At 70.6% G+C, this 23,381-nt stretch overlaps 1 protein-coding gene across 1 annotated transcript in view; it reads left to right on the forward strand.

Moving 5' to 3' along the window:
- KCNH2 (potassium voltage-gated channel subfamily H member 2) overlaps positions 1 to 23,381 on the forward strand; it is a 34,859-nt gene that overhangs the window by 10,107 nt on the left and 1,371 nt on the right. Inside the window, exons 4-11 of the mRNA XM_075727364.1 lie at positions 2,678 to 2,786; positions 11,983 to 12,408; positions 14,707 to 15,094; positions 19,656 to 19,855; positions 19,949 to 20,201; positions 20,303 to 20,496; positions 21,876 to 21,975; positions 22,064 to 22,342. Of these exons, the coding sequence (XP_075583479.1) occupies positions 2,678 to 2,786; positions 11,983 to 12,408; positions 14,707 to 15,094; positions 19,656 to 19,855; positions 19,949 to 20,201; positions 20,303 to 20,496; positions 21,876 to 21,975; positions 22,064 to 22,342 (1,949 nt within the window). The remainder of the gene's footprint in view (positions 1 to 2,677; positions 2,787 to 11,982; positions 12,409 to 14,706; positions 15,095 to 19,655; positions 19,856 to 19,948; positions 20,202 to 20,302; positions 20,497 to 21,875; positions 21,976 to 22,063; positions 22,343 to 23,381) is intronic.

The following is a 23,381-nucleotide window of genomic DNA, read 5'->3' on the forward strand; positions in this document are numbered from 1 at the left end:
GTCGCTCCCCTCGCAAAGCGGGGATCAGCTGGGCCGGGCCCGACCGCGGTGCTCCCCGTGCCGGGGTGCGGTGGCACGCGGCTGGGGTGGGCTCCGCGTGGCACCTAGGGTGCCCAGGGGCTTCCCGGCGGGGAGCACGGGGCACGCACCCCCCCCCGGAGCGGGGTACCCCTCAACCCCGGCTCCATCCCAGCCCGGGTGCAAGCCTCGGTGTCGTGGCAAGGCGCCCCGTGCCGCCGGCTTCACCGCGGCGCGCCGTGGCCGGGGGGCTGGCGGTGGCAGCTAATCCTTGGCACGTTGTGTAACTGCCATCTGGCCGCGGGGAGCAGGCGGCGGCTGCTTAATTACACCCTGATTCCGGCTCCCGCTAATGAACTGAAAGCTGCCGGGGGGCTCCTGGGACCCCCGTCCCTCCCCGCCGGGAGGGCTGCCCCGGCGCGTTTGGGGACAAGGCCCCCACTATCACTTCTCACCGGGGACCCCCGCAGCTCCCTGTCCCCGAGCAGCCCCCCCGGCCCCCCGCCACCCATCTGCTCGCACACGTGATGGGGGGCCGCATTTGGGACCACCCCCCCCCCCCCCCGCCACTCTCCTGTGAGCGCTGGGGTGGGCACCCAGCCCCGCTCCCCTCGCCGGGTGCCAGAGCAGCCGTGGGACCCCTCTGCGGGGTGGGGGACCCCCCCCCCCACCAAAAACCCCTCTCCCCCGCGCCTTGCCAATGCGCCGGCTGGCCTTCCCCGCTCCTCCCCAGCGCGCTAACGAGCCAAGCATCCTGATTGCCTTTGCCGTGTAATTAATTCCCATGCCGCGGCGGCTGCCGCTGCGCAGCTGCCTGCACCGAGCAGTGGTCGTTGCCCCCCCCGCCCGTAACCGCCATTGCCACGCGGTGCCTGGCAATCGGGGGGGGACGCGGCTGCCCCACGGCGCCGGGGCGGGGGGCTTGGCCGTGCCCCGGCCGTGCTGGGCTCCCCGGGGTGGGAGCACCCATCGCCGCCCCGCGATGGTGTGGGGGTCCCCACCGAGGCACCCGCTGCCGGGCGTGGGCAGAGTCCGTGGCAACGCCAGTGGACACCACGTACCGGTGTGGTGGACCGCGTGCCGCCGTGGTACCAGGACCGTGTGCCGGCGTGGTACCAGGACCGCGTGCCGGTGTGGTGGACCGCGTGCCGGCGTGGGTACCAGGACCGGGTGCCGGTGTGGTGGACCGCGTGCCGCCGTGGTAGCAGGACCGCGTGCCAGTGTGGTACCAGGACCGCGTGCCGGTGTGGTGGACCGTGTGCCAGCCTGGTACCAGGACTGCATGCTGGCGTGGTGGACCGCATGCCGGTGTGGTACCAGGACCGCGTGCCGGTGTGGTGGACCGCGTGCCGCCGTGGTAGCAGGACCGCGTGCCAGTGTGGTACCAGGACCGCGTGCCGGTGTGGTGGACCGTGTGCCGGCGTGGTACCAGGACCGCGTGCCGGCGTGGTGGACCATGTGCCGGTGTGGTGGACCGTGTGCCAGCGTGGCACGGGCATGCGTGAGCGGTTGTCGGGTGTCGTGGCTGCGTCCGCCGCGCTCAGGACCCTGCGAGTGGGTTGCGGGGCAGCCCCGGCTCGGGTGCGGTGAACCACCAGGCCCGCGGCACCGGGTCGGGGGGGGCTGGGGCTTCCGGGCAGCGGCACCGTGAATCATCTGCAGTGACGGCAGCCGAAGGAGCCCGCACGCCGCCTGCTCCCGCAGCTCCGTCAAGGTCACCGCGCGCTCGGGCCGGCCACGCTGCGCCAGCGCGGCGGGGACGGGGCCCACCGTGGCTGCGCCAGTGGTTGGTGCCGGGCGAGGTGCAGAGGTGCCAGCGATGGCGGCATCGCGGCAGCGCTGGGGACCCCCGGCCTGGTGCGGGGCCTGGGCGCTGCCGGCACCGTGCTGCCTGTGACCGACCCGCGCGGGAGCCGGTCTGCGGCGTGGCGCGGCGGTGGAGCACGTGCCCGGCTCGCCTGCCCGCCGTGGGTGCGGTGGAGGCCGTGGGGCAGAGCTGGGCCCCTCTGTGGGGCCGGTGGGTGCCCCGCGGTGCCGCTGGCCGGCAGCGGGGGACCACCGGGAGCCGATGGCGGGTGGGGGGCGTGGGGGAAGCCCCCGCTTGACGGATCGGGTCCCGCCAGGCCCTGGCACCCCTTGGGTGCGGCCGCCGCGCCTGGGGGTCCCCGCTCCGGCGGGGGCCGCGGGCAGAGGCGTCGGGCGGGCGCAGCGGGGGGTCCCTGCCAGGGCTGGGTGGCAGCGGGGACCCCGGCAGCCGGCGGTGCCGTGAATCAGCCGGTGGCGCTGCCTGCGGCACCCACGGACCCCCCGGCGGCGCTGCCCACGGACCCCCCGCGGCCGCCTCGGCCCCCATCTCCCCGTCGGGGGGGTCCCTGGGGGGACGGGGGGGGTCTGCAGGCAGCGGCTCGGGGCGGGCAGGCAGGGACGCCGGGTGCGGGGGACCCCAGGGAGTGGGGTCACCCCCCCTACCCCCCCCCCCGTGCCTCAGTTTCCCCCCGGGGGTGTTCCCGGTCCCTCCCCGCGGCGTGACGGGCCCGGGGGAGTGGCGGAGGCGGGCGGCGGGGGGGGGGCTCGGGGGGCGGCGGCCCCGCTCCATCTGCTGCCGGCTCGGGGCCGGGGGGGTTCCGGGGGGGGGGGTTCCGGGCTCCCCCCCGCCCAGCGCGATCATGGCCCCGGCGCGTCGCGACAGCGGCGACCGCCCCGACGGGGACCGCAGGAGCGACCGCGTCCGCCGCGCCGTCCGCATCTCCAGCCTGGTGGCACAGGAGGTACGGGGGGCTGAGGGGGGCTGGGGGGCCGGGGGGGTCCCGGGGAGCGGGGGGGGGGGCCGTCCCGTCGTGCCCGCCCCGACGGCACCGGCTGTCCCGGGCTGCGCCGCCCCGGAACCTCCGGAACCCCCCGGAGCACCCCCGGAGCCCCCCCGACCCCCGGAACCTCCCCAACACCCTGAGCCCCCCGGACCTCCGGCCCCCCCCCCCCCAGCCCGACTGCCAGAGTCCCCTTGGAGCCCCCCAACCCCCAGAGCCTCCCCTGGACCTGACCCCCTGCAGCCCCCCCAGAGCTCCCCGTGACCCCCGGAGTCGTCCCCCCCCCGACCCCTGGAGTCCGCTCCAGCATCCAGAGCTCCCTGGACCTCCAGAACCCCCCTCCCCCGACCCCCGGAGTCCCCCCCGGACCCCCCCCGACCCCCCTGGATCCCCGGACCCCCCCCGACCTCCGGAGTCCCCCCCGGAGCCTCCCCTGGATGCCCCCCGGCCCCCGGAACCCCCCAGACCTCCAGAACCCCCTGACCCCCAGAGTCCCCTGCAACCCCCAGAGCCCCCCTCACCCCCGGACCCCCCCCGACCTCTGGAGTCCCTCCCGGAGCCTCCTCCTGACACCCCCCCCCCCCCCCCCCGGAACTCCTCGGACCCCTGAAGCCCCCCCCCCGACCCCCAGGACCCCCCGGATCCCTGGAGCCCCCTGACCCCCGGAGTCCCCCAGAGCCCCCCCTACCCCCGGAGATCCCCGGACCCCTGGAGTCCCCCTACATCTAGAACCCCCCTGACCCCCAGAGCCCCCCCGACCCCTGGAACTCCCTGGGTCCCCAGAGACCCCCGACCCCCAGAGCCCCCCTGACCCCTGGAACCCCCTGGATCCCCGGAGACCCCCGACCCCCAGAACCCCCCCCGACCCCCGGAGCCCCCCCAGCCCAGCAGAGGGTCGCGGCGGGGGTGACCGGCTGTGCCCCCCGCGGAGGGAACGGCCCCCGGGGCTCATCCTGCCCGAGTGGGAATGGGGTCCCGGCTGGACCCCCCGGGGCGGCGCGGGCGGGGGGGTGGCCGGGATGGGGGCGAGGGGAGCAGGGGGGCACCGGGGGTCGGGGCCGGCGGCGGCACCGCTGCGGGGGGGCTGAGCGTCCCGGGTGGCCGTGGCCAGCGGGGCCAGGGAGCCAGGAGCCAAGGGAGCCGCCGCGGCGGCTGGGCCGCAGCCGAACGCCGCGGGTGCCGTGGGGCATCGCCCACCCGCGGGCACCCTGCCCACCCAGTGCCGCGGCCGGGCTGGGCGCCGCGGCGGCTGTGGCGTCGTTGCGGCCGTGGTGAGGGGTGCCGTCGCACGGCTGCTCGTCGAGGTGCCGCAGCCCGGGTGCCCACGCGGGTTGCGGCGGCTGCCACGTCACCAGAGCGCGGTGCCCGTGGCCGCCCCATCGAGGGTGGCTCGCGGGGCGGCTGCAGCACCGCAGCCGGGGCGGCGGGGGTCAGCGCCGGGGCCGCTCGGCGTCTGCGTCAGCATGTGGGGGTCGGGTGTTGGGGCGGGCACGCCGCCCCGCGGGGACGTCACCCCGTCACGGGGCTCGTCACCCCACCCCGCTGCCGGTGCCGCGGGGTGTTGGTGCTGCCGCCGCGCTGTCGGCAGCAGGGTGCCTGCATCGCCTCCCGGCCCGGGCTGGCCGCCTGTCCCCGGCATCCATGTCGGCGGGCGACGAGGGAGCCGCACCGCTGCCGCAGCTCAATGCCGTGAGTACCGGCCGCCGCCGCTGCGGTGGGGACAGGCGGGCATCGGGGTGTCCCTGTCGCCACAGCGCCTGCCGTGTGTGCTGCCGGGGTGCCGGGCGTCTCTGCGGCTGGCTGTGCCGGTGTCGATGGTTGATGCTTGCCACGGTGGAGAGCGCATTGGGTGATGCCGATGCTGGTGCCTGCGAGGGTGACAGGGGCGTCACGGCTGGTGTTGGGCACCGTCGGTGCCTGCTGCGGCTATGGGGTCCCCTTGGCACCACCGCGGGCCGTGGGGGTCCTGCTTTCGGTGCCCCTGACGGCGCTGCATACCCCGTTGGCGCTGGCGTGGGTGCTGCCGGCATTGGGCAGCTCTGCCATGTTTGGTGATGCTGGGGGTCAGCATGCAGCGGGTGTCTGCGTTCTGGTGCTGGAAACCTGCTGCTGGGGGTGCCTGGGCGGCTGTTGGGTGTCTGCCGGTGCCGGTGCTGGGTGCTGGTGCGGGTGTTGGGTGCTGGTGCTGGTGTGCGGTACCTGTGCAGGTGTTGGGTGTGTGCCGGTGCCGGTGCTGGTGTGTGGTACCTGGGTGGGTACTGGGTGCCGGTGCTGGGTGCTGGTGCAGGTGCTGGGTGCCAGTGCGGGTGTTGGGTGCCAGTGCTGGTGTGCGGTACCTGGGTGTGTGCTGGGTGCCAGTGCGGGTGTTGGGTGCCAGTGCTGGTGTGCGGTACCTGGGTGGGTGCTGGAGCGGGTGTTGTGTGCCGGCGTGCAGTACCTGGGTGGGTGCTGGGTGCCATTGCAGGTGCTGGGTGCCAGTGCCGGTGCTGGGTGCTGATGGCAGTGCTGGCTGTTGGTGCAGGTGCTGGGCACCAGTGCCAGTGTGCGGTACCTGGGTGGGTGCTGGGTGCCATTGCGGGTGCTGGTGTGCGGTGCTGGTGTGCAGTACCTGGGTGGGTACTGGGTCCTGGTGCAGGTGCTGGTGCAGGTATTGGGTGCCGGTGTGCGGTACCTGGGTGGGTGCTGCTGCGGGTGTTGGGTGCTGGTGCCGGTATGCGGTACCTGGGTGGGTGCTGGGTGCCATTGCGGGTGCTGGTGCCGGTGTTGGGTGCCTGTGCCGGTGTCGGCTATCAGCCGGTGCAGTGGTTGGGTACCTGCAGGTGCTGGGTGTTGGTGTGCAGTACCTGGGTGGTTGTGGGGTGGGTGCCGGTGCCGGGTGTCTGCTTCAGGGTGTCTGTCAGTGCGGGTGTCGGGGGTCCGCAGGTTTTGGGGAGGGAGGGCGATGATCTGCGCTTGGGGCCGGGGGTGCCGGTCCATCGGCACCCACCGGGTCTCGCTGCCGGGCAGTTCTGCCATGGGTGCGCGGTGTCACCGCCAGCGCCGGTGTCGGCGCAGGCCTGGCAGTGCTGCGGCCGGCAGGCTGCCGGGGTGGGGGGTGTCGGGGCGCCGGGTTTCGGCAGGGCTGCGGGTGCCCCCACCGCGCCGGGTGGCGGTGGCCGGGGGTGGCCCCCGGCCGCGGGTCGGGGTATTTGCGGCAGCGAGGGGGCTGCGCCCCGTGGGCGCGGGTGTCTGGGTCACGGCAGGTGCCGCGCCGGGTGCCTCCGGGTGTGCGGGCTGGGTGTCGGGTGCCGGTGTTGCAGCAGGTGTCGGCGTACGTGTCACCGCGAGCGCGAGGTGCCGCGTGCCTGTGCCGGGGCGGCGTACGTGTCACCAAGTGTCGGCACCGCCGATATCTGTGTCGCCGTGACTGATAGGTGTTGTGTCACCGCGAGCGGTCCCCCCGCCTGTCGGCGTCGCTGGCGTGGCACCCTGCCCTGCCGGGCCGCCGCGGGTGCTGCCCCCCGGCATTCGGCACTGGGGGTGTCCCCGGGCTGACGCGGCTGGGTGGCATTTGGGGACAGGGCAGGGTGTTGGTGCCAACCCGCGCGCCGTTGGGTGCTACCGGCTGCCCCCTGCGATTCTGGGGGTCCCCGGCTGTGCCCGGGGCCGTGTGGGGCTGGGGGCTCCGGGGGCTGCCCCAGGGCTCTGTGGGGCTGGATGGGGCCGTGCTGGGGCGGGGGCTGGGTGCTGGGGGTGGGGGGTGTATGTGGGGGGCACTGGTGGGGCAAGGGGGCACCCATGGGGCATCCGTGGGGCTGGCGGGGCGGGGGGGTGTATGTGGGGGGCACTGATGGGGCAAGGGGGCACCCATGGGGCATCCGTGGGGCTGGCGGGGCGGGGGGGTGTATGTGGGGGGCACTGGTGGGGCAAGGGGGCATCCATGGGGCATCCATGGGGCATCCGTGGGGCTGACGGGGCGGGGGGGGTGTATGTGGGGGGCACTGATGGGGCGGGGGGGTATCCGTGGGGCTGACGGCGCCTGTCCCCCCTCGCCCTCCGTTCTCAGCTGCCTGCAGGGCCAGGGGTTCCCCGAACGGGGGGCACGGGGCGGGGGTCCGGGGTCCGGGTGCTCCCCCCATGCACGGCCGGACCCTGCGCTGGGGGGGGGGGGGCTTCTGCAGGCCCTGGGGCTTTTGGCCACCGGCCGCCCCCCCAGGGGGGCCCAGGGGCTGCGGGTGGGCGAGGGGCCGGGAGCGGGGGTCCCGGCGGAGACGGGGGGCTCGCACCGGGCTGGGGGGGGGGCACGGAGCTGGGGGGGGGGCACGGGGGTCCTTGGGGGGCAGCGTGTGGCCCTGCCGGGGCCCGGGGCTGCTGCCCGCGCTGCAGGCAGGGATTTGTCCCAATTTGGCGCGGCAGCTGGGTTAATTTTAGAGGCAGGAGCCGGCTGCTTGCTGGAGCCGCCCCCCCCCGGCTCCCCCCTCCCCACTGCCCCCCCTGCCCTGGCTAAAAATGGAGCCGGGCTGGCAGAGCCGCAGCTTAAAGGGGCAGCGGGGGGCTGGGGTGTGCGGCCGGGACCCCCATGGGACCCCCCCCCCCCCCCCGCCGTGTGGGTGCTGGAGCCCGGGGGGGGGGCTCTGCCCCGCGGTACCTGTGCCCCCACCGTCCCCCTGACCCCCCGTGTCCCCGTGGGACCCCACCCCCCCGTGTCCTGCAGCATCCTCCCCCCCTTCCCCCCCCCCCGTACCCCAGCCCCGCTCTGCCCCCGCGACCTCGTGCGCCCCCGCGGCAGCGTGACCCCGCACGACCCCGCAGCGGCGTGACCCCCCCCCTGCGGCACCCGGCACACCTCCCCCCCCCGCCCCCCGCCCGGGGGTGACACGTTTGGGCCACGCAAGGGGTGCTCGGGGCGCAGGCAAACAGCCCCCACGCTGTTTCGGCGTGCGGCACCCCCGGCGCTGCCGGGACCACCGGCCGCTGCGTGCCACGCACGTGGCCTCGTGCCTCCCCCGCCACGCGGCGCGCGGGGGCGCGGGTGCCAGCGGGGAACCCCTGCGCATGGGCGGCGGCGGGTGAGTCAGGGCCGACGGCAACCGCGGCATCGGCACGGCTCTTCCCGCAGCACCGCCGCGCTTTGCCTCGGCCGCGGCACGCGCCCCGGCAGGCCACCGAGGCCGGCAGCGCCTGGGGACGGGGACCACGTGTGCCCTGCGGGTCCCCGTGTCCCAAAGCAGGGGTGGCGGCGGGGGGGCGGACACGTTTTGGCTGAGCCGGCAGGATGGGAGCAGCGCTCCCCGGCCCGCGAGCACCGCGCAGGTGTACACGTGCCCGCGGCCTGCTCGCGGCGTGCATGCCCACCGCGACGTCCTGCTCCCCGCCGCAGGGCTGGGGGCCACACCAGGCGCCGGTGCCGGCACCGGCGCGGTGCCCAGACGGCCGAAGCGGTGCCGACGGGGTCGGGACGCGTTCCCACCTCGTGCCGCGCTGCGACAGCTGCCGCGTGGGCTCGCTGCCCGCGGTCACCTGCGGCCGCACCGGGGTCCCCACCACGGGGGCCCCACGCCGTGCCATGGCACCGAGCCACGCCAAGCCCTTCGGCGTGCCGCCACGTGCCGTGCCGTGCCGTGCCAGGCCGCCGGGCACCCCGAGTGTCGGAGGGGTTAAGGGGCGGGCATGGCGGGGGGCACAGCCCTCGCCGTGGCTGCGGGAGCGGAGCAGGCTGGGAAAAATTTCCGCCCCAATAATTTTCCTCTCGGCTGCCGGTGGTGCGTGGCTCCCACCCGCCACCGCCGACCCGCCGAGGGGTGCCCGGCTGCCGCGCTCGCCCAGGCCCGAGGGGCGCCGGGTGCCGGCGCGGGCGGCGAGATGGGTGCGGGGTCCGCCGGCGGGGGGCCGTGTCCCCGGTGCCCGCGGGGCAGCCGGCGGGCAGGCGGCGGGGGGTGAGTGCCACCGGCACGCCATGGGCTGGGCCCGGCCCCGCGGGCGGCCGTGAGGATGCTGGCGTCGCTCCTGCAGCTGCTCCAGGAGTTGCCGGGCCCCCCCGCCGCCGCCTCCCCCCGGGCCGGAGCAGGACCCATGCCCGGCATCTCCCTCTGCGGCACCTGCCTGTGCCTTGACGGCGACGCCGCCCGCGCCGCGCGGCAGAGCCAGGAGAAGAAGGTACCGGTACCGCTGCTCCCCTGCCCTGCCCGGCCCCGGCACCTTCTGGCACCGCCGGGGCAGGGGGTCCGGCACAGCCGTGCCCGCGGGGCTGCTCCGGCGACAGGGGGTGGGTGCTGCCACGCGGGAGCCGGAGGGTCCGGGCGCCGTGCCCACGCCGGGGGACCCGTGTCCTGGCGGAGGCCGCGGGTGGGCTCGGGCTCTATCCCCCCATGGTTGCCACCGGCCCTGGGTTTCGGGTGGTTGCGTGAAGCCGCCTCTGGCTCTGCCCCCGGCTCCGCGGGCGGCACGGTGCGGGGACCCCTCCCCAGCCCCCCCGGCAGCGGTGAACCCCCCAGGGCCGGGGGGCTGGATGGGGCCCGGGGGCGGCTGCGACCCCGTCGCGCTCTCCGGCGCTCGTGGCAGAGCCGCTGGTAAGAGCCAGAGCGCGGGCGGTTCGCCACGGCCGGGGCACGGGGGCTGCGGGGCCTGGCCGTGGCGGGGCGGTGGGCAGGGGCTGCGGGTTGGCACCGGAGCCTCTCACCGGCGGCGCAGCGCGGCGGCCGCCTCGGTAGCGGCGCGGGGGGCAGGTGGCGGCTGGCAGCGGGGGCAACCCGGAGCGGGACCCCCCAGGGACCCCCACCCAGGGACCCCCCCCCGGGGTCCAGCTCGCAGGCTGTGCCCCCTCAGCCGGGCAGGGCTGTGCCGGGGGTCCTGCTGCGCGGTGATGTGGGGGGCACGGCCGGCGTTGGCATCGCCCCGGATCCTATCCCCGCCGTCGGGTACCGCGGGCTCTGCGCAGCGCTGCCGGGGGTGGCTGGTGGCCACTAGCCCCGGGGATGCCCAAGCCCCACTGCCGCTCTCCGCGGGTGCCGTGGGGCCGGGGCCGTGCCCAGCCTGGCTCCGCTCTGCGGGGCTGCCCCTGCCCGGCCCCGGCACGCTCTCGGCACCCGTTTGCCCGGTCCCTATTTATAGCCGGTGCTGCCCGTCCTGCGGCCGGTACATCTAATCCCCGTGCCAGGCGGCCGGGACGGATGGGCGCAGCTGCCGGGGCGCAGCCGTGCCCCCCCCGGACCCCCGTGTTCAGGCTGCGTGTCTGCATGCACATACGTGCATGCACACGCGTGTGCGCGGCAGGGGTGGGGTGGGACGTGCCTGGGGGCAGCCGAGGCTGTGCCCCCCCCGTGGGTAAATGCCCTGCAGAGGCGTTTGCGTGCCAGCCCACGTTTCCACGGATGCTGCCTGCCCGTCCCTGCCTGGGGAGGGATGCGGGGGGCTTTCGGCAGGCAGAGTCCTGCACCCGCTGCACCCTACTGTGCCCACTGCGCTTGCTGCACCTGCTGCACCCCCTGTGCCCACTGTGCCCTACTGTGCCCACTGCACCCACTGTGTCCGCTGCACCCTACTGTGCCCACTGCGCTTGCTGAGCCTGCTGCACCCCCTGTGCCCACTGCACCCACTGCATCTGCTGTGCCCGCTGCACCCTACGGCACCCACTGCTCTTGCTGCACCCGCTGCACCCACTGCACCCTACTGTGCCCACTGCCCTTGCTGCACCCCCTGTGCCCGCTGTGCCCTACTGTGCACACTGCACCCACTGTGTCCGCTGCACCCTACTGCACCCACTGCATCCACTGTGCCCGCTGCACCCTAAGGCACCCACTGCGCTTGCTGCACCTGCTGTGCCCACTGCACCCTACTGTGCCCACTGCACTTGCTGTGCCTGCTGCACCCCCTGTGCCCACTGCGCCCTACTGTGCCCACTGCACCTACTGCATCCACTGTGTCCGCTGCACCCTACTGTGCCCACTGCGCTTGCTGCACCTGCTGCATCCACTGTGCCCGCTGCACCCTACTGTGCCCGCTGCACCCTACTGTGCCCACTGCACCCACTGCATCCACTGTGCCTGCTGCACCCTACTGTGCCCACTGCATCCACTGTGTCCTACTGTGCCCACTGCGCTTGCTGCACCCGCTGCACCCTACTGTGCCCACTGCACCTGCTGCATCCGCTGCACCCTACTGCGCCCACTGCACCTGCTGCATCCGCTGTGCCCACTGCACCCACTGTGCCCGCTGTGCTTGCTGTGCCTGCTGCACCCCCTGTGCCCGCTGCGCCCTACTGTGCCCGCTGCATCCACTGTGTCCGCTGTGCCCTACTGTGCCCACTGCGCCCACTGCACCTGCTGCATCCGCTGTGCCCACTGCACCCCCTGTGCCCGCTGTGCCCTACTGTGCCCGCTGCACCCTACTGTGCCCACTGCATCCACTGTGTCCGCTGTGCCCTACTGTGCCCACTGCGCCCACTGCACCTGCTGCATCCGCTGTGTCCACTGCACCCACTGTGCTCACTGCACCCACTGTGCCCGCTGCACCCGCTGCAGCGGTTCCACTCCCTGATGAGGGCAGGGACCCAGCTGGGAGCAATCCCAGCCCCACAGCCCAGCCCACGGTGCGTGGGGGCAGCTGCGGCTCCGTGGTGCTCGTGCCCGGCTGGCCTGGCATGGGGACAGGCCGGGGCGCCCGTGCCAGCCCGCAGCTGCGTCACCGTGTGCCGCCGGGACTGCCGGCCCTGGTTTGGCAGCCGCTGCGCCGGGGTCCCGCCGGAGCGGGGCTCGGCACTGCCGGGGAGCCCGGGCAGAGCTGCGGGGTGGCTGCTGCCGCTTTGGGGGTGGCAGGGGCAGGGGATGCGGGGAAGCGCCTCTGCCGAGGGCAGCGTCGCGTCCGTGCAGGGAGGTGCGAGCGTTTGCAGTGGGAGCTGCGCCCGGGCAGCGTCTGTGGGGCAGGAGGGGGCTCGTGGGGCGGCGTGGGGCGGCTTTTTCCCGGCTGTCCCTGCCCGCTGCCCCCTCCGCGCCCCTCATCGCCAGCTCTGGGCTCCTGCCGCGCCCCGGAGCATCCTTGGGCTGCTGGCACCCACCGGCGCAGCCCCCAGCCCGGGGACGCGCTGCCCGCGGCTGGCAGGGGCGGCCCCTGCTCGGGGACGGGGGGTCGGGGGGCTCAGCCCCACGGGGCGCAGGAGCTGAGCCCCTGCCCGCCCTCCCAGGTGCTGTCGCTGGGCGCCGACGTCCTCCCGGAGTACAAGCTGCAGGCGCCGCGCATCCACAAATGGACCATCCTGCACTACAGCCCCTTCAAGGCGGTGTGGGACTGGCTCATCCTGCTGCTGGTCATCTACACGGCCATCTTCACCCCCTACTCGGCCGCCTTCCTGCTCAACGACCAGGAGGAAGCCCAGCGCCACAACTGCGGCTACTCCTGCAGCCCCCTCAACGTGGTCGACCTCATCGTGGACATCATGTTCATCATCGACATCCTCATCAACTTCCGCACCACCTACGTCAACTCCAACGAGGAGGTGGTCAGCCACCCTGCCAAGATCGCCATCCACTACTTCAAGGGCTGGTTCCTCATCGACATGGTGGCCGCCATCCCCTTTGACCTGCTCATCTTCGGCTCCGGCTCTGAGGAGGTACCTGCCGCCGTGCCGCCGCGCCGTGCTGGTGCCGCTTGTGCCATGCCCTCGCTGGGCTGGGTGCTATTTCAGTGCCGGGTCCTCCCGCGGGGCGATGCCTGGGGGTCCCATGGGTGCCCCCAGGCCATGGTGGGTGCCAGGGTGGTGGATATGGCTCCCTGGGTGCTGGGTCCTCCTGTGGGGCGATGCCCGGGGGTCCCATGGGTGCTCCCGGCTATGGTGGGTGCCAGGGTGGTGCGTCCTGCTCCCTGGGTGCCAGGTCCTCCCGCGGGGCGATGCCCGGGGGTCCCACGTGTGCCCCCAGGCCATGGTGGGTGCCGGGGTGGTGGGTACGGCTCCCTGGGTGCTGGGTCCTCTTGTGGGGCGATGCCCGGGGGTCCCACGTGTGCCCCCAGGCCATGGTGGGTGCCGGGGCAGTGGGTCCTGCTCCCTGGGTGCCAGGTCCTCCCGTGGGGCGATGCCCGGGGGTCCCATGGGTGCCCCCAGGCCATGGTGGGTGCCGGGGCGGTGGATATGGCTCCCTGGGTGCTGGGTCCTCTTGTGGGGCGATGCTCGGGGGTCCCATGTGTGCCCCCAGGCCATGGTGGGTGCCAGGGCGGTGGGTACGGCTCCCTGGGTGCTGGGTCATCCTGTGGGGTGATGCCCGGGGGTCCCACAGGTGACCCCAGGCCATGGTGGGTGCCGGGGTGGTGGGTACGGCTCCCTGGGTGCTGGGTCCTCCTGTGGGGTGATGCCCGGGGGTCCCACGTGTGCCCCCAGGCCATGGTGGGTGCCGGGGCAGTGGGTCCTGCTCCCTGGGTGCCAGGTCCTCCCGTGGGGCGATGCCCGGGGGTCCCATGGGTGCCCCCAGGCCATGGTGGGTGCCGGGGCGGTGGGTACGGCTCCCTGGGTGCTGGGTCATCCTGTGGGGCGATGCCCGGGGGTCCCACGTGTGCCCCCAGGCCATGGTGGGTGCCGGGGCAGTGGGTCCTGCTCCCTGGGTGCCAGGTCCTCCCGTGGGGCGATGCCCGGGGGTCCCATGGGTGCCCCCAGGCCATGGTGGGTGCCGGGGCGGTGGATATGGCTCCCTGGGTGCTGGGTCCTCTTGTGGGGCGATGCTCGGGGGTCCCATGTGTGCCCCCAGGCCATGGTGGGTGCCAGGGCGGTGGGTACGGCTCCCTGGGTGCTGGGTCATCCTGTGGGGTGATGCCCGGGGGTCCCACAGGTGACCCCAGGCCATGGTGGGTGCCGGGGTGGTGGGTACGGCTCCCTGGGTGCTGGGTCCTCCTGTGGGGCGATGCCCGGGGGTCCCACGTGTGCCCCCAGGCCATGGTGGGTGCCGGGGCAGTGGGTCCTGCTCCCTGGGTGCCAGGTCCTCCCGTGGGGCGATGCCCGGGGGTCCCATGGGTGCCCCCAGGCCATGGTGGGTGCCGGGGCGGTGGGTACGGCTCCCTGGGTGCTGGGTCATCCTGTGGGGCGATGCCCGGGGGTCCCATGGGTGCCCCCAGGCCATGGTGGGTGCCGGGGCAGTGGGTCCTGCTCCCTGGGTGCCAGGTCCTCCCGTGGGGCGATGCCCGGGGGTCCCATGGGTGCCCCCAGGCCATGGTGGGTGCCGGGGCGGTGGGTACGGCTCCCTGGGTGCCGGGTCATCCTGTGGGGCGATGCCCGGGGGTCCCATGTGTGCCCCCAGGCCATGGTGGGTGCCGGGGCGGTGGGTACGGCTCCCTGGGTGCTGGGTCATCCTGCGTGGCGATGCCTGGGGGTCCCATGTGTGCCCCCAGGCCATGGTGGGTGCCAGGGCAGTGGGTCCTGCTCCCTGGGTGCCAGGTCCTCCCGTGGGGCGATGCCCGGGGGTCCCACGTGTGCCCCCAGGCCATGGTGGGTGCCAGGGCGGTGGGTATGGCTCCCTGGGTGCCGGGTCCTCCCGCGTGGCGATGCCCGGGGGTCCCTCGATGCTGGGTGCCCGCGCTGCCGCGGTGAGTGCCGGGTGCTGAGCGCAGGTGCTGGCAAATCTGGGTCTGGCCCTGGGGGACCCCCACGCCCCGGCATGGATGGAGCAGTGCCGCGCTTGGCAGGGGGTCCAGTTTAACCAGCTCCCTGCCACGTGCCTCGGTGGGACCCCCTAGCACCGGGGCGGGGGTCTTTGGGGGGACCCAAAGCGGGCGGGGGGCACTGGGGGGGCTGGCTGCTCCTGTGCTGGTTGGGGGGCTGCCCGGGGAGGCCAGGGGGGGGTCTCCGCTGCCCTCGCCGGTGCGGAGCACGGGGTTCCCCGGCTTGGGGCAGGGACACCTCGGTCACCCCCCCTTCCCCCTGCAGACCACCACCCTGATCGGGCTGCTGAAGACGGCGCGGCTGCTGCGCCTGGTGCGGGTGGCCCGCAAGCTGGACCGCTACTCGGAGTACGGGGCGGCCGTGCTCTTCCTCCTGATGTGCACCTTCGCCCTCATCGCCCACTGGCTGGCCTGCATCTGGTACGCCATCGGCAACGTGGAGGGGCAGCGCATCGGCTGGCTCCACTCCCTGGGCGACCAGATCGGCAAGCCCCTCAACGCCAGCGACCCCCTGCACGGCCCCACCATCAAGGACAAGTACGTCACCGCGCTCTACTTCACCTTCAGCAGCCTCACCAGCGTCGGCTTCGGCAACGTCTCCCCCAACACCAACTCCGAGAAGATCTTCTCCATCTGCGTCATGCTCATCGGCTGTGAGTGCCCCCGCGCGCCCCGCCACACGGGGCTGCGCGTGCGTGCGAGCGTGCGTGTGCGTGGGTGTGCGTGTGTGCGGGCGTGCGTGTGTGGGCATGTGTGCGAGCGTGCGTGTGTGGGCATGTGTGCAAGCGTGCATGTGTGCAGGGGCGTGCGTGTGTGGGCATGTGTGCGAGCGTGCGTGTGTGCAGGGGCGTGCGTGTGCGGGCATGTGTGCGAGCGTGCGTGTGTGCAGGGGCGTGCGTGTGTGGGCATGTGTGCGAGCGTGCGTGTGTGCAGGGGCTGCGTGCGTGTGTGGGCATGTGTGCGAGCGTGCGTGTGTGGGCATGTGTGCGAGCGTGCGTGTGTGTGGGCGTGCGTGTGTGGGCATGTGTGCGAGCGTGCGTGTGTGTGGGAGTGCGTGTGTGGGCATGTGTGCGAGCGTGCGTGTGTGTGTGGGCATGTGTGCGAGCGTGCGTGTGTGCAGGGGCGTGCGTGTGTGTGGGCATGTGTGCGAGCGTGCGTGTGTGCAGGGGCGTGCGTGTGTGGGCATGTGTGCGAGCGTGCGTGTGTGCAGGGGCGTGCGTGTGTGGGCATGTGTGCGAGCGTGCGTGTGTGGGCATGTGTGCGAGCGTGCGTGTGTGTGGGCGTGCGTGTGTGGGCATGTGTGCGAGCGTGCGTGTGTGTGGGAGTGCGTGTGTGGGCATGTGTGCGAGCGTGCGTGTGTGTGTGGGCATGTGTGCGAGCGTGCGTGTGTGCAGGGGCGTGCGTGTGTGTGGGCATGTGTGCGAGCGTGCGTGTGTGGGCATGTGTGCGACCGTGCGTGCGTGTGTGGGCATGTGTGCGAGCGTGCGTGTGTGGGCATGTGTGCGAGCGTGCGTGTGTGCAGGGGCGTGCGTGTGCGGGCATGTGTGCGTGTGTGCAGGGGCGTGCGTGTGTGGGCATGTGTGCGAGCGTGCGTGTGTGCAGGGGCTGCGTGCGTGGGTGGGCATGTGTGCGAGCGTGCGTGTGTGCAGGGGCGTGCGTGTGCAGGCATGTGTGCGAGCGTGCGTGTGTGCAGGGGCGTGCGTGTGTGGGCATGTGTGCGAGCGTGCGTGTGTGTGGGCGTGCGTGTGTGGGCATGTGTGCGAGCGTGCGTGTGTGCAGGGGCTGCGTGCGTGTGTGGGCATGTGTGCGAGCGTGCGTGTGTGCAGGGGCGTGCGTGTGTGTGGGCATGTGTGCGAGCATGCGTGTGTGCAGGGGCGTGCATGTGTGTGGGCATGTGTGCGAGCGTGCGTGTGTGCAGGGGCGTGCGTGTGTGGGCATGTGTGCGAGCGTGCGTGTGTGGGCATGTGTGCGAGCGTGCGTGTGTGCAGGGGCGTGCGTGTGTGGGCATGTGTGCGAGCGTGCGTGTGTGGGCATGTGTGCGAGCGTGCGTGTGTGTGGGCGTGCGTGTGTGGGCATGTGTGCGAGCGTGCGTGTGTGTGGGCGTGCGTGTGTGGGCATGTGTGCGAGCGTGTGTGTGTGTGTGGGCATGTGTGCGAGCGTGCGTGTGTGTGCGTGTGTGGGCATGTGTGCGAGCGTGCGTGTGTGGGCATGTGTGCGAGCGTGCGTGTGTGTGGGCGTGCGTGTGTGGGCATGTGTGCGAGCGTGCGTGTGTGTGGGCGTGCGTGTGTGGGCATGTGTGCGAGCGTGCGTGTGTGCAGGGGCGTGCGTGTGTGGGCATGTGTGCGAGTGTGCATGTATGCAGGAGCATGCGTGTGTGGGCACACACGCATGTGTGTGGGCATGAGTGTGCGTGTGTGGGTGTACATGTGTGTGAGTGTGCACGTGTGTGTGGGCATGCGTGTGTGTGTGTGCGTGTGTGGGTGTACATGTGCGTGAGTGTGCACATGTGTGTGGGCATGCGTGTGTGTGCGTGTGTGGGTGTACATGTGTGTGAGTGTGCACGCGTGTGTGTGAGTGTGCGTGTGTGGGTGTGAACATGCATGTGTGTGGGCGTACATGTGTGTGGGTGTACACGTGTGTGAGTGTGCACGTGTGTGTGGGCATGCGTGCGAGCGTGCCTGTGTGAGGGGACGTGCATGTCTGTGTGCATGTGGATGTGCGTGGCGGCATGCATGTGAGTGTGTGTATGTGAGCGTGCATGTGTGCAGGAGTGTGCGTGTGTGGGCATGCATGTGTGTGGATGTACACATGTGTGAGTGTGCACGTGTGTGTGGGCATGCGTGCGAGCGTGCCTGTGTGTGGGGACATGCATGTCTGTGTGCATGTGGACGTGCGTGGGGGCATGCATGTGAGCATGTGTGTGCGAGCGTGCATGTGTGTGGGCGTGCGTGTGTGGGCATGCACGCATGTGTGTGGGCATGTGTGTGTGTCAGTGTGCGTGTGTGGGCGTGAACGTGCATGTGTGTGGGTGTACATGTGTGTGAGTGTGCACGTGTGTGTGGGCATGCGTGTGTATGAGTGTGCGTGTGTGGGCGTGCATGTGTGTGGGTGTGAGTGTGCACGTGTGTGTGGGCATGCGTGCGAGCGTGCCTGTGTGTGGGGGCGTGCGTGTCTGTGTGCATGTGAATGTGCATGGGGGCATGCATGTGAGCGTACAGGTGCACGTGCGAGCGTGCATGTGTGCAGGACCGTGCGTGTGTGGGCGTGCATGTGTGTGGATGTACATGTGTGTGAGTGTGCACGTGTGTGGGCATGCGTGTGTGTGAGAGTGCGTGCATGTGTGGGCGTGAACGTGCATGTGTGGGGGGGTACACGTGTGTGGGCATGCGCGCGAGCGTGCCTGTGTGTGGGGACGTGCATGTCTGTGTGCATGTGAATGTGCATGGGGGCATGCATGTGAGCATAGAGGTGCGTGTGCGAGCGTGCATGTGTGCAGGAGCATGCATGCGTGGGCATGTGTGTGGGCGTGCATGTGAGTGTGCATATGTGTGTGAGCCTGCATGACTGCATATGAGCATGCATGTGTGCAGGAGCATGCATGGGGGGCATGCACGTGTGCGTGTACGTGAGTGTGCACGACATGTGTGGGTGTGCGTGTGTGTGAGCATGCATGTGTGTGCATGTGTGGGGGCATGCATGTGAGCGTGCATGTGCGCGCACAACCATGCATGTGAGCACGTGGGGGGGCATGTATGTATGCACGTGCGTGAGTGTGCACCTGTGAGGACATGCATGTGTGTGGGCGTGTGCCTGTGTGTGAGTGTGCATGTGTGTGCTTGTGTGTGAGCGTGCATGTCTGCGCAAACGTGCGTGTGTGCATGGGAGTGTGTGAGCATGCATGTTTGTGAGCGTGCATGTGTGTGGGTGTGCATGTGTTTGCAAGTATGCATGTGTGTGGGAGCATGCATATGTGTGTTGGTGTGTGTGTGTGCATGTGAGCATGTGTGTGAGTGTGCATCTGTATGTGTGTGGGAGCATGCCTGTGTGTGGGCATGCATGTGTGCATGTAAGCGTGCATGCGTGGGGGCGTGCATGTGTGTGTGAGTGTGCATGTGTGTGCGTACGCATGTGTGTGACTGTACATGTGTGCTTGTGAGCATGTGTGTTTGTGCATGTGGGGGGGGAGCATGCATGTGTGTGTTGACATGCATGTGTGCATGTGAGCGTGTGTGTGCAAGTGAGTGTGCATCTATGTGTGTGTGTGGGAGCGTGCCTGTGTGTGTGCATGTAAGCGTGCGTGCGTGGGGGCGTGCATGTGTGTGTGAGTGTGCATGTGTGTGCGTACGCATGTGTGTGACTGTACATGTGTGCTTGTGAGCATGTGTGTTTGTGCATGTGGGGGGGGAGCGTGCATGTGTGTGTTGACATGCGTGTGTGCATGTGAGCGTGTTTGTGCGAGCATGCATGTGAGCGTGTGTGTGTGTGTGCAAGCGTGCATGTGAGTGTGCATCTATGTGTGTGTGGGAGCGTGCCTGTGTGTGGGCATGCATGTGTGCATGTAAGCGTGCGTGTGTGGGGGCGTGCATGTGTGTGTGAGTGTGCATGTGTGTGCGTACGCATGTGTGTGACTGTACACGTGTGCTTGTGAGAATGCATGTTTGTGCATGTGGGGGGGGAGCGTGCATGTGTGTGTTGACATGCGTGTGTGCATGTGAGCGTGTGTGTGCGAGCGTGCATGTGAGCGTGCGTGTGTGTGCGAGCGTGCACGTGAGCGTGCATGTACGTGTGCGAGCATGCATGTGCGCATGAGCATGTATACGCGTGATAGAACATGTGGGTGTGAGCAGGCCCGTGCGTGAGCACACCCTGCTGTGCCTGCGTGCACGTGTGAGCGTGTGACGGAGCCGCCGCCGCTCCCTGAGGCAGCCCCGCGTGTGCGCGGGCCAGTGGCACACGCTCCGGCAGGCGTGTGCACATGCGCGGGCGCCTTCGGGGGGTGTGGGTGTGCGCGTGGGGCCGCGTCTCCATGGGGCGACGGTGAGCGCGGGTGCCAAGGCGCCGGTGCCAAGGGGGGGACACGAGCGCACGGCGGGGCTGGGGCGCGCGTCCGCGCTCACACGCGTGTGCGAGGCTGCCCGGGGCGGGGGTCCCGTCCCCGTGGGACGGGGGGAGCGGTGCCGGGGGCCGCCCCTCACGCCGCTCGCCCCGCCGCAGCCCTGATGTACGCCAGCATTTTCGGCAACGTGTCGGCCATCATCCAGCGGCTGTACTCGGGCACCGCGCGCTACCACACGCAGATGCTGCGCGTCCGCGAGTTCATCCGCTTCCACCAGATCCCCAACCCGCTGCGCCAGCGCCTGGAGGAGTACTTCCAGCACGCCTGGTCCTACACCAACGGCATCGACATGAACGCGGTGAGCGCCGCACCGGCCGCCGGCACCCCGCGTCCCCCCCGCCGCCGCAGCGTGCCGGCCCCCTCGCCGTGACCCCGCCGCCGTGCCCCGCAGGTGCTGAAGGGCTTCCCCGAGTGCCTGCAGGCAGACATCTGCCTGCACCTCAACCGCAGCCTGCTGCAGAACTGCAAGCCCTTCAAAGGGGCCACCAAGGGCTGCCTGCGCGCCCTGGCCATGAAGTTCAAGACCACGCACGCCCCTCCCGGCGACACGCTGGTGCACGCCGGGGACGTCCTCACCGCCCTCTACTTCATCTCCCGCGGCTCCATCGAGATCCTGCGCGGGGACGTGGTGGTGGCCATCCTGGGTGAGCGCCCCGGGGGTCCCTGGGGTGCAGCAGGGCGGCCGGGGCTGTGCCCCCCGCGGGCTGACCCCCCCCCTTCCCGGTGCCGTTTCCCCCCCTTCCAGGGAAGAACGACATTTTCGGGGAGCCGCTGAACCTGTACGCGCGGCCGGGGAAGTCCAACGCGGACGTGCGGGCGCTGACCTACTGCGACTTGCACAAGATCCACCGCGAGGACCTGCTGGAGGTGCTGGACATGTACCCCGAGTTCTCCGACCACTTCTGGTCCAGCCTGGAGATCACCTTCAACTTGCGCGATGTGAGGGGGGGGGCACAGGCTGCGGGGGGGGGGGTAACCCGTTCTGCTGAGCCTGGGGGGGTCCCGAGCAGGCTGGGGGGGGTGGGCCTGGTGTGGGGGATGCTCAGGGATGGGGACAGTCATAGAACCATCAGGTCATGGAGTCATGGGGTCATGGAATCATGGAATCATGGAGTCATGGAGTCATGGAGTCATGGAGTCATGGAATCATGGAGTCATGGAGTCATGGAGTCATGGAGTCATGGAATGGTTGAGGTTGGCAAAGCCCTTCGAGATCCCCCAGCCCAACCATTGACCCAACGCTGCCAAGGCCACCACCAAACCCATCAAGGGCAGAGTCATCATTCCGTGTGTCCTGGCTTGGGGGCTGCATTTTTAGTCTGGTCTACCCTTGATTGGTTTAGTGGTGGACTTGGTAGTGTGGGTTAATGGTTGGACTGGATGATCTTAAAGGTCTTTTCCAACCTAAACGATTCGATGATTCTATGATTATTTATAATGAAAGTAAAAACTGGGAATCGCTAGGATTGGGCAGGAGCTCTAAGCTCATCAGCCCTTGTTTAGGTTGGCAAAGCCCTTTAAGCTCATCCAGTCCAACCAGTAACCCAACGCTGCCAAGGCCACCACCAAACCAGTTCAGGGCAGAGTCATAATTCCATGTTTCCTGGCTTGGGGGATGGATTATTTATAATGACAGTAAAACTAGGAATCACTAAGGTTGGACAGGATCTCTAAGCTCATCAGCCCAACCATCACCCAACACCCCCATGCCCACTAAACCATGGCCCCAAGTGCCACCTCTGCCCATTTTTTGAACACTTCCAGGGATGGGGACTCCGCCACCTCTCTGGGCAGCCTGTTCCAATGCTTGACCACCCTTTCCGTAAAGAAATTTGTCCTAATTTCCAACCTAAACCTCCCCATCGCAGCTTGAGCCCATTTCCTCTCATCCTATCACTAACAACTTGGGAGAAGAGACCAACACCCACCTCACTACACCCTCCTGTCAGGGAGTTGTGGAGAGCGATGAGGTCTCCCCTCAGCCTCCTCTTCTCCAGGCTGAACACCCCCAGCTCCCTCAGCCGCTCCCCACCAGCCCTGTGCTCCAGACCCTGCCCCAGCTCCGCTGCCCTTCTCTGGACACGCTCCAGCACCCCAATGTCCTCCTTGTGCCGAGGGGCCCAAAACTGGACACAGCATTCGAGTCGCCCCGGGACGCCCACCAGCATCGCCTGGCTGGCGGGGGGGCCCCGCATGAAACCCCCCCCGGCATCGCCCCGCGGCGCCGGCACCGCGCGCTGCACCCTGTCCCAGCCACCCCGGGGTGTGGGGGGGTCTGGCAGCCCCCCCCCAATCTGATCACCCCCTCCTCCCCGCAGACCAACATGATCCCCGGCTCCCCAGGCAGCGACGAACTGGACAGCGGCTTCAACCGCCTGCGAAAGCGCAAGCTCTCCTTCCGCCGGCGCACGGAGAAAGGTGGGACCGGGGTGACGGCGGGGCTCAGGGTGGGGGGTCCGGGCCCCTCGGGGCTGCGGTGACCCAGGGGCTGTCCCCCTCCCCGCAGACGCCGCCAACGCCGGGGAGCTGCGGAGCGGGCCGAAGGCGCTGCGGCCGGGCAGGAGCTGCCAGGCGCCCGGGGCCCCGCGCGGGCCGGCCGAGTGGGAGCCCTGCCACTCCAGCTCGCCCTCCAGCTCCCCCTCCAGCGACGAGGACGAGCCCCCCGTGCCCGGGCCGGGGGCCGCCGCGCTCTCCCCCTTCCGCAGCGCCCGCCCGGGCAGCGAGGCGCCCGCGCCCGCCGAGGCCGAGGAGTGCAAGGGCAGCGACATGTGCAACCCGCTCTCAGGTGGGGTAGGGGCTTGGGGGCTCGGGCCGGGGTAGGGGGTTCCCCGTTCCTCCCCGCCCTGCTCAGGGTCCTGCAGACCCCCCGGCAGCTCCCGAACCCCCGGAGATCCCCACGGATCCGCATCGCATGTCCTGCACCTTCCCTTGCGCCTCTGTGCCCGCTGGGATGCACCCCCTTTGCTCCAAGCTCCGTGCACCCCCTTTGCTCCACGCTCTGTGCACCCCCTTTGCTCCATGCACCCCGCTTTGCTCCAGGCTCTCTGCACCCCCTTTGCTCCACGCGCTGCACCCCACTTTGTTCCACACTCTGTGCACCCCCCCTTTGCTCCACACTCCGTGCACCCCTTTGCTCCACGCTCTGTGCACCCCCTTTGCTCCATGCCCTGTGCACCCCCTTTGCTCCATGCTCTGTGCACCCCGCTTTGCTCCATGCACCCCGCTTTGCTCCACACTCCGTGCACCCCGCTTTGCTCCAGGCTCTCTGCACCCCCTTTGCTCCATGCTTCATGCATCCTGCTTTGCTCCACACTCTGTGCACCCCATTTCGCCCCACACCCTGTGCACCCCATTTTGCTCCATGCTCTATGTGTCCCCCTTTGCTCTGTGCCCTGTGCACCCCACTTTGCTCCACGCTCTGTGCACCCCCCTTTGCTCCACGTTTGTGCACCCCCTTTGCTCTGATCTCTGCACCCCTTTGCTCCACGCTCTGTGCACCCCCTTTGCTCCATGCCCTGTGCACCCCACTTTGCTCCACGCTCTCTGCACCCCCTTTGCTCCATGCTTCATGCACCCCGCTTTGCTCTACGCTCTCTGCACCCCCTTTGCTCCACGCTCTGTGCACCCCATTTTGCTCCACACCCTGTGCACCCCATTTTGCTCCATGCTCTGTGCCCCCCCTTTGCTCTGTGCACCCCTTTGCTCTGTGCCCTGTGCACCCCGCTTTGCTCCACGCTCCGTGCACCCCCCTTTGCTCCACGTTTGTGCACCCTTTTCTCCGTGCTCTGTGCACCCCGCTTTGCTCCATGCTCTGCACCCCCTTT

The sequence above is a fragment of the Pelecanus crispus genome, unplaced genomic scaffold (assembly GCF_030463565.1).
Source record: "Pelecanus crispus isolate bPelCri1 unplaced genomic scaffold, bPelCri1.pri SCAFFOLD_210, whole genome shotgun sequence".
In the NCBI taxonomy this organism is placed as follows: Eukaryota; Metazoa; Chordata; class Aves; order Pelecaniformes; family Pelecanidae; genus Pelecanus; species Pelecanus crispus.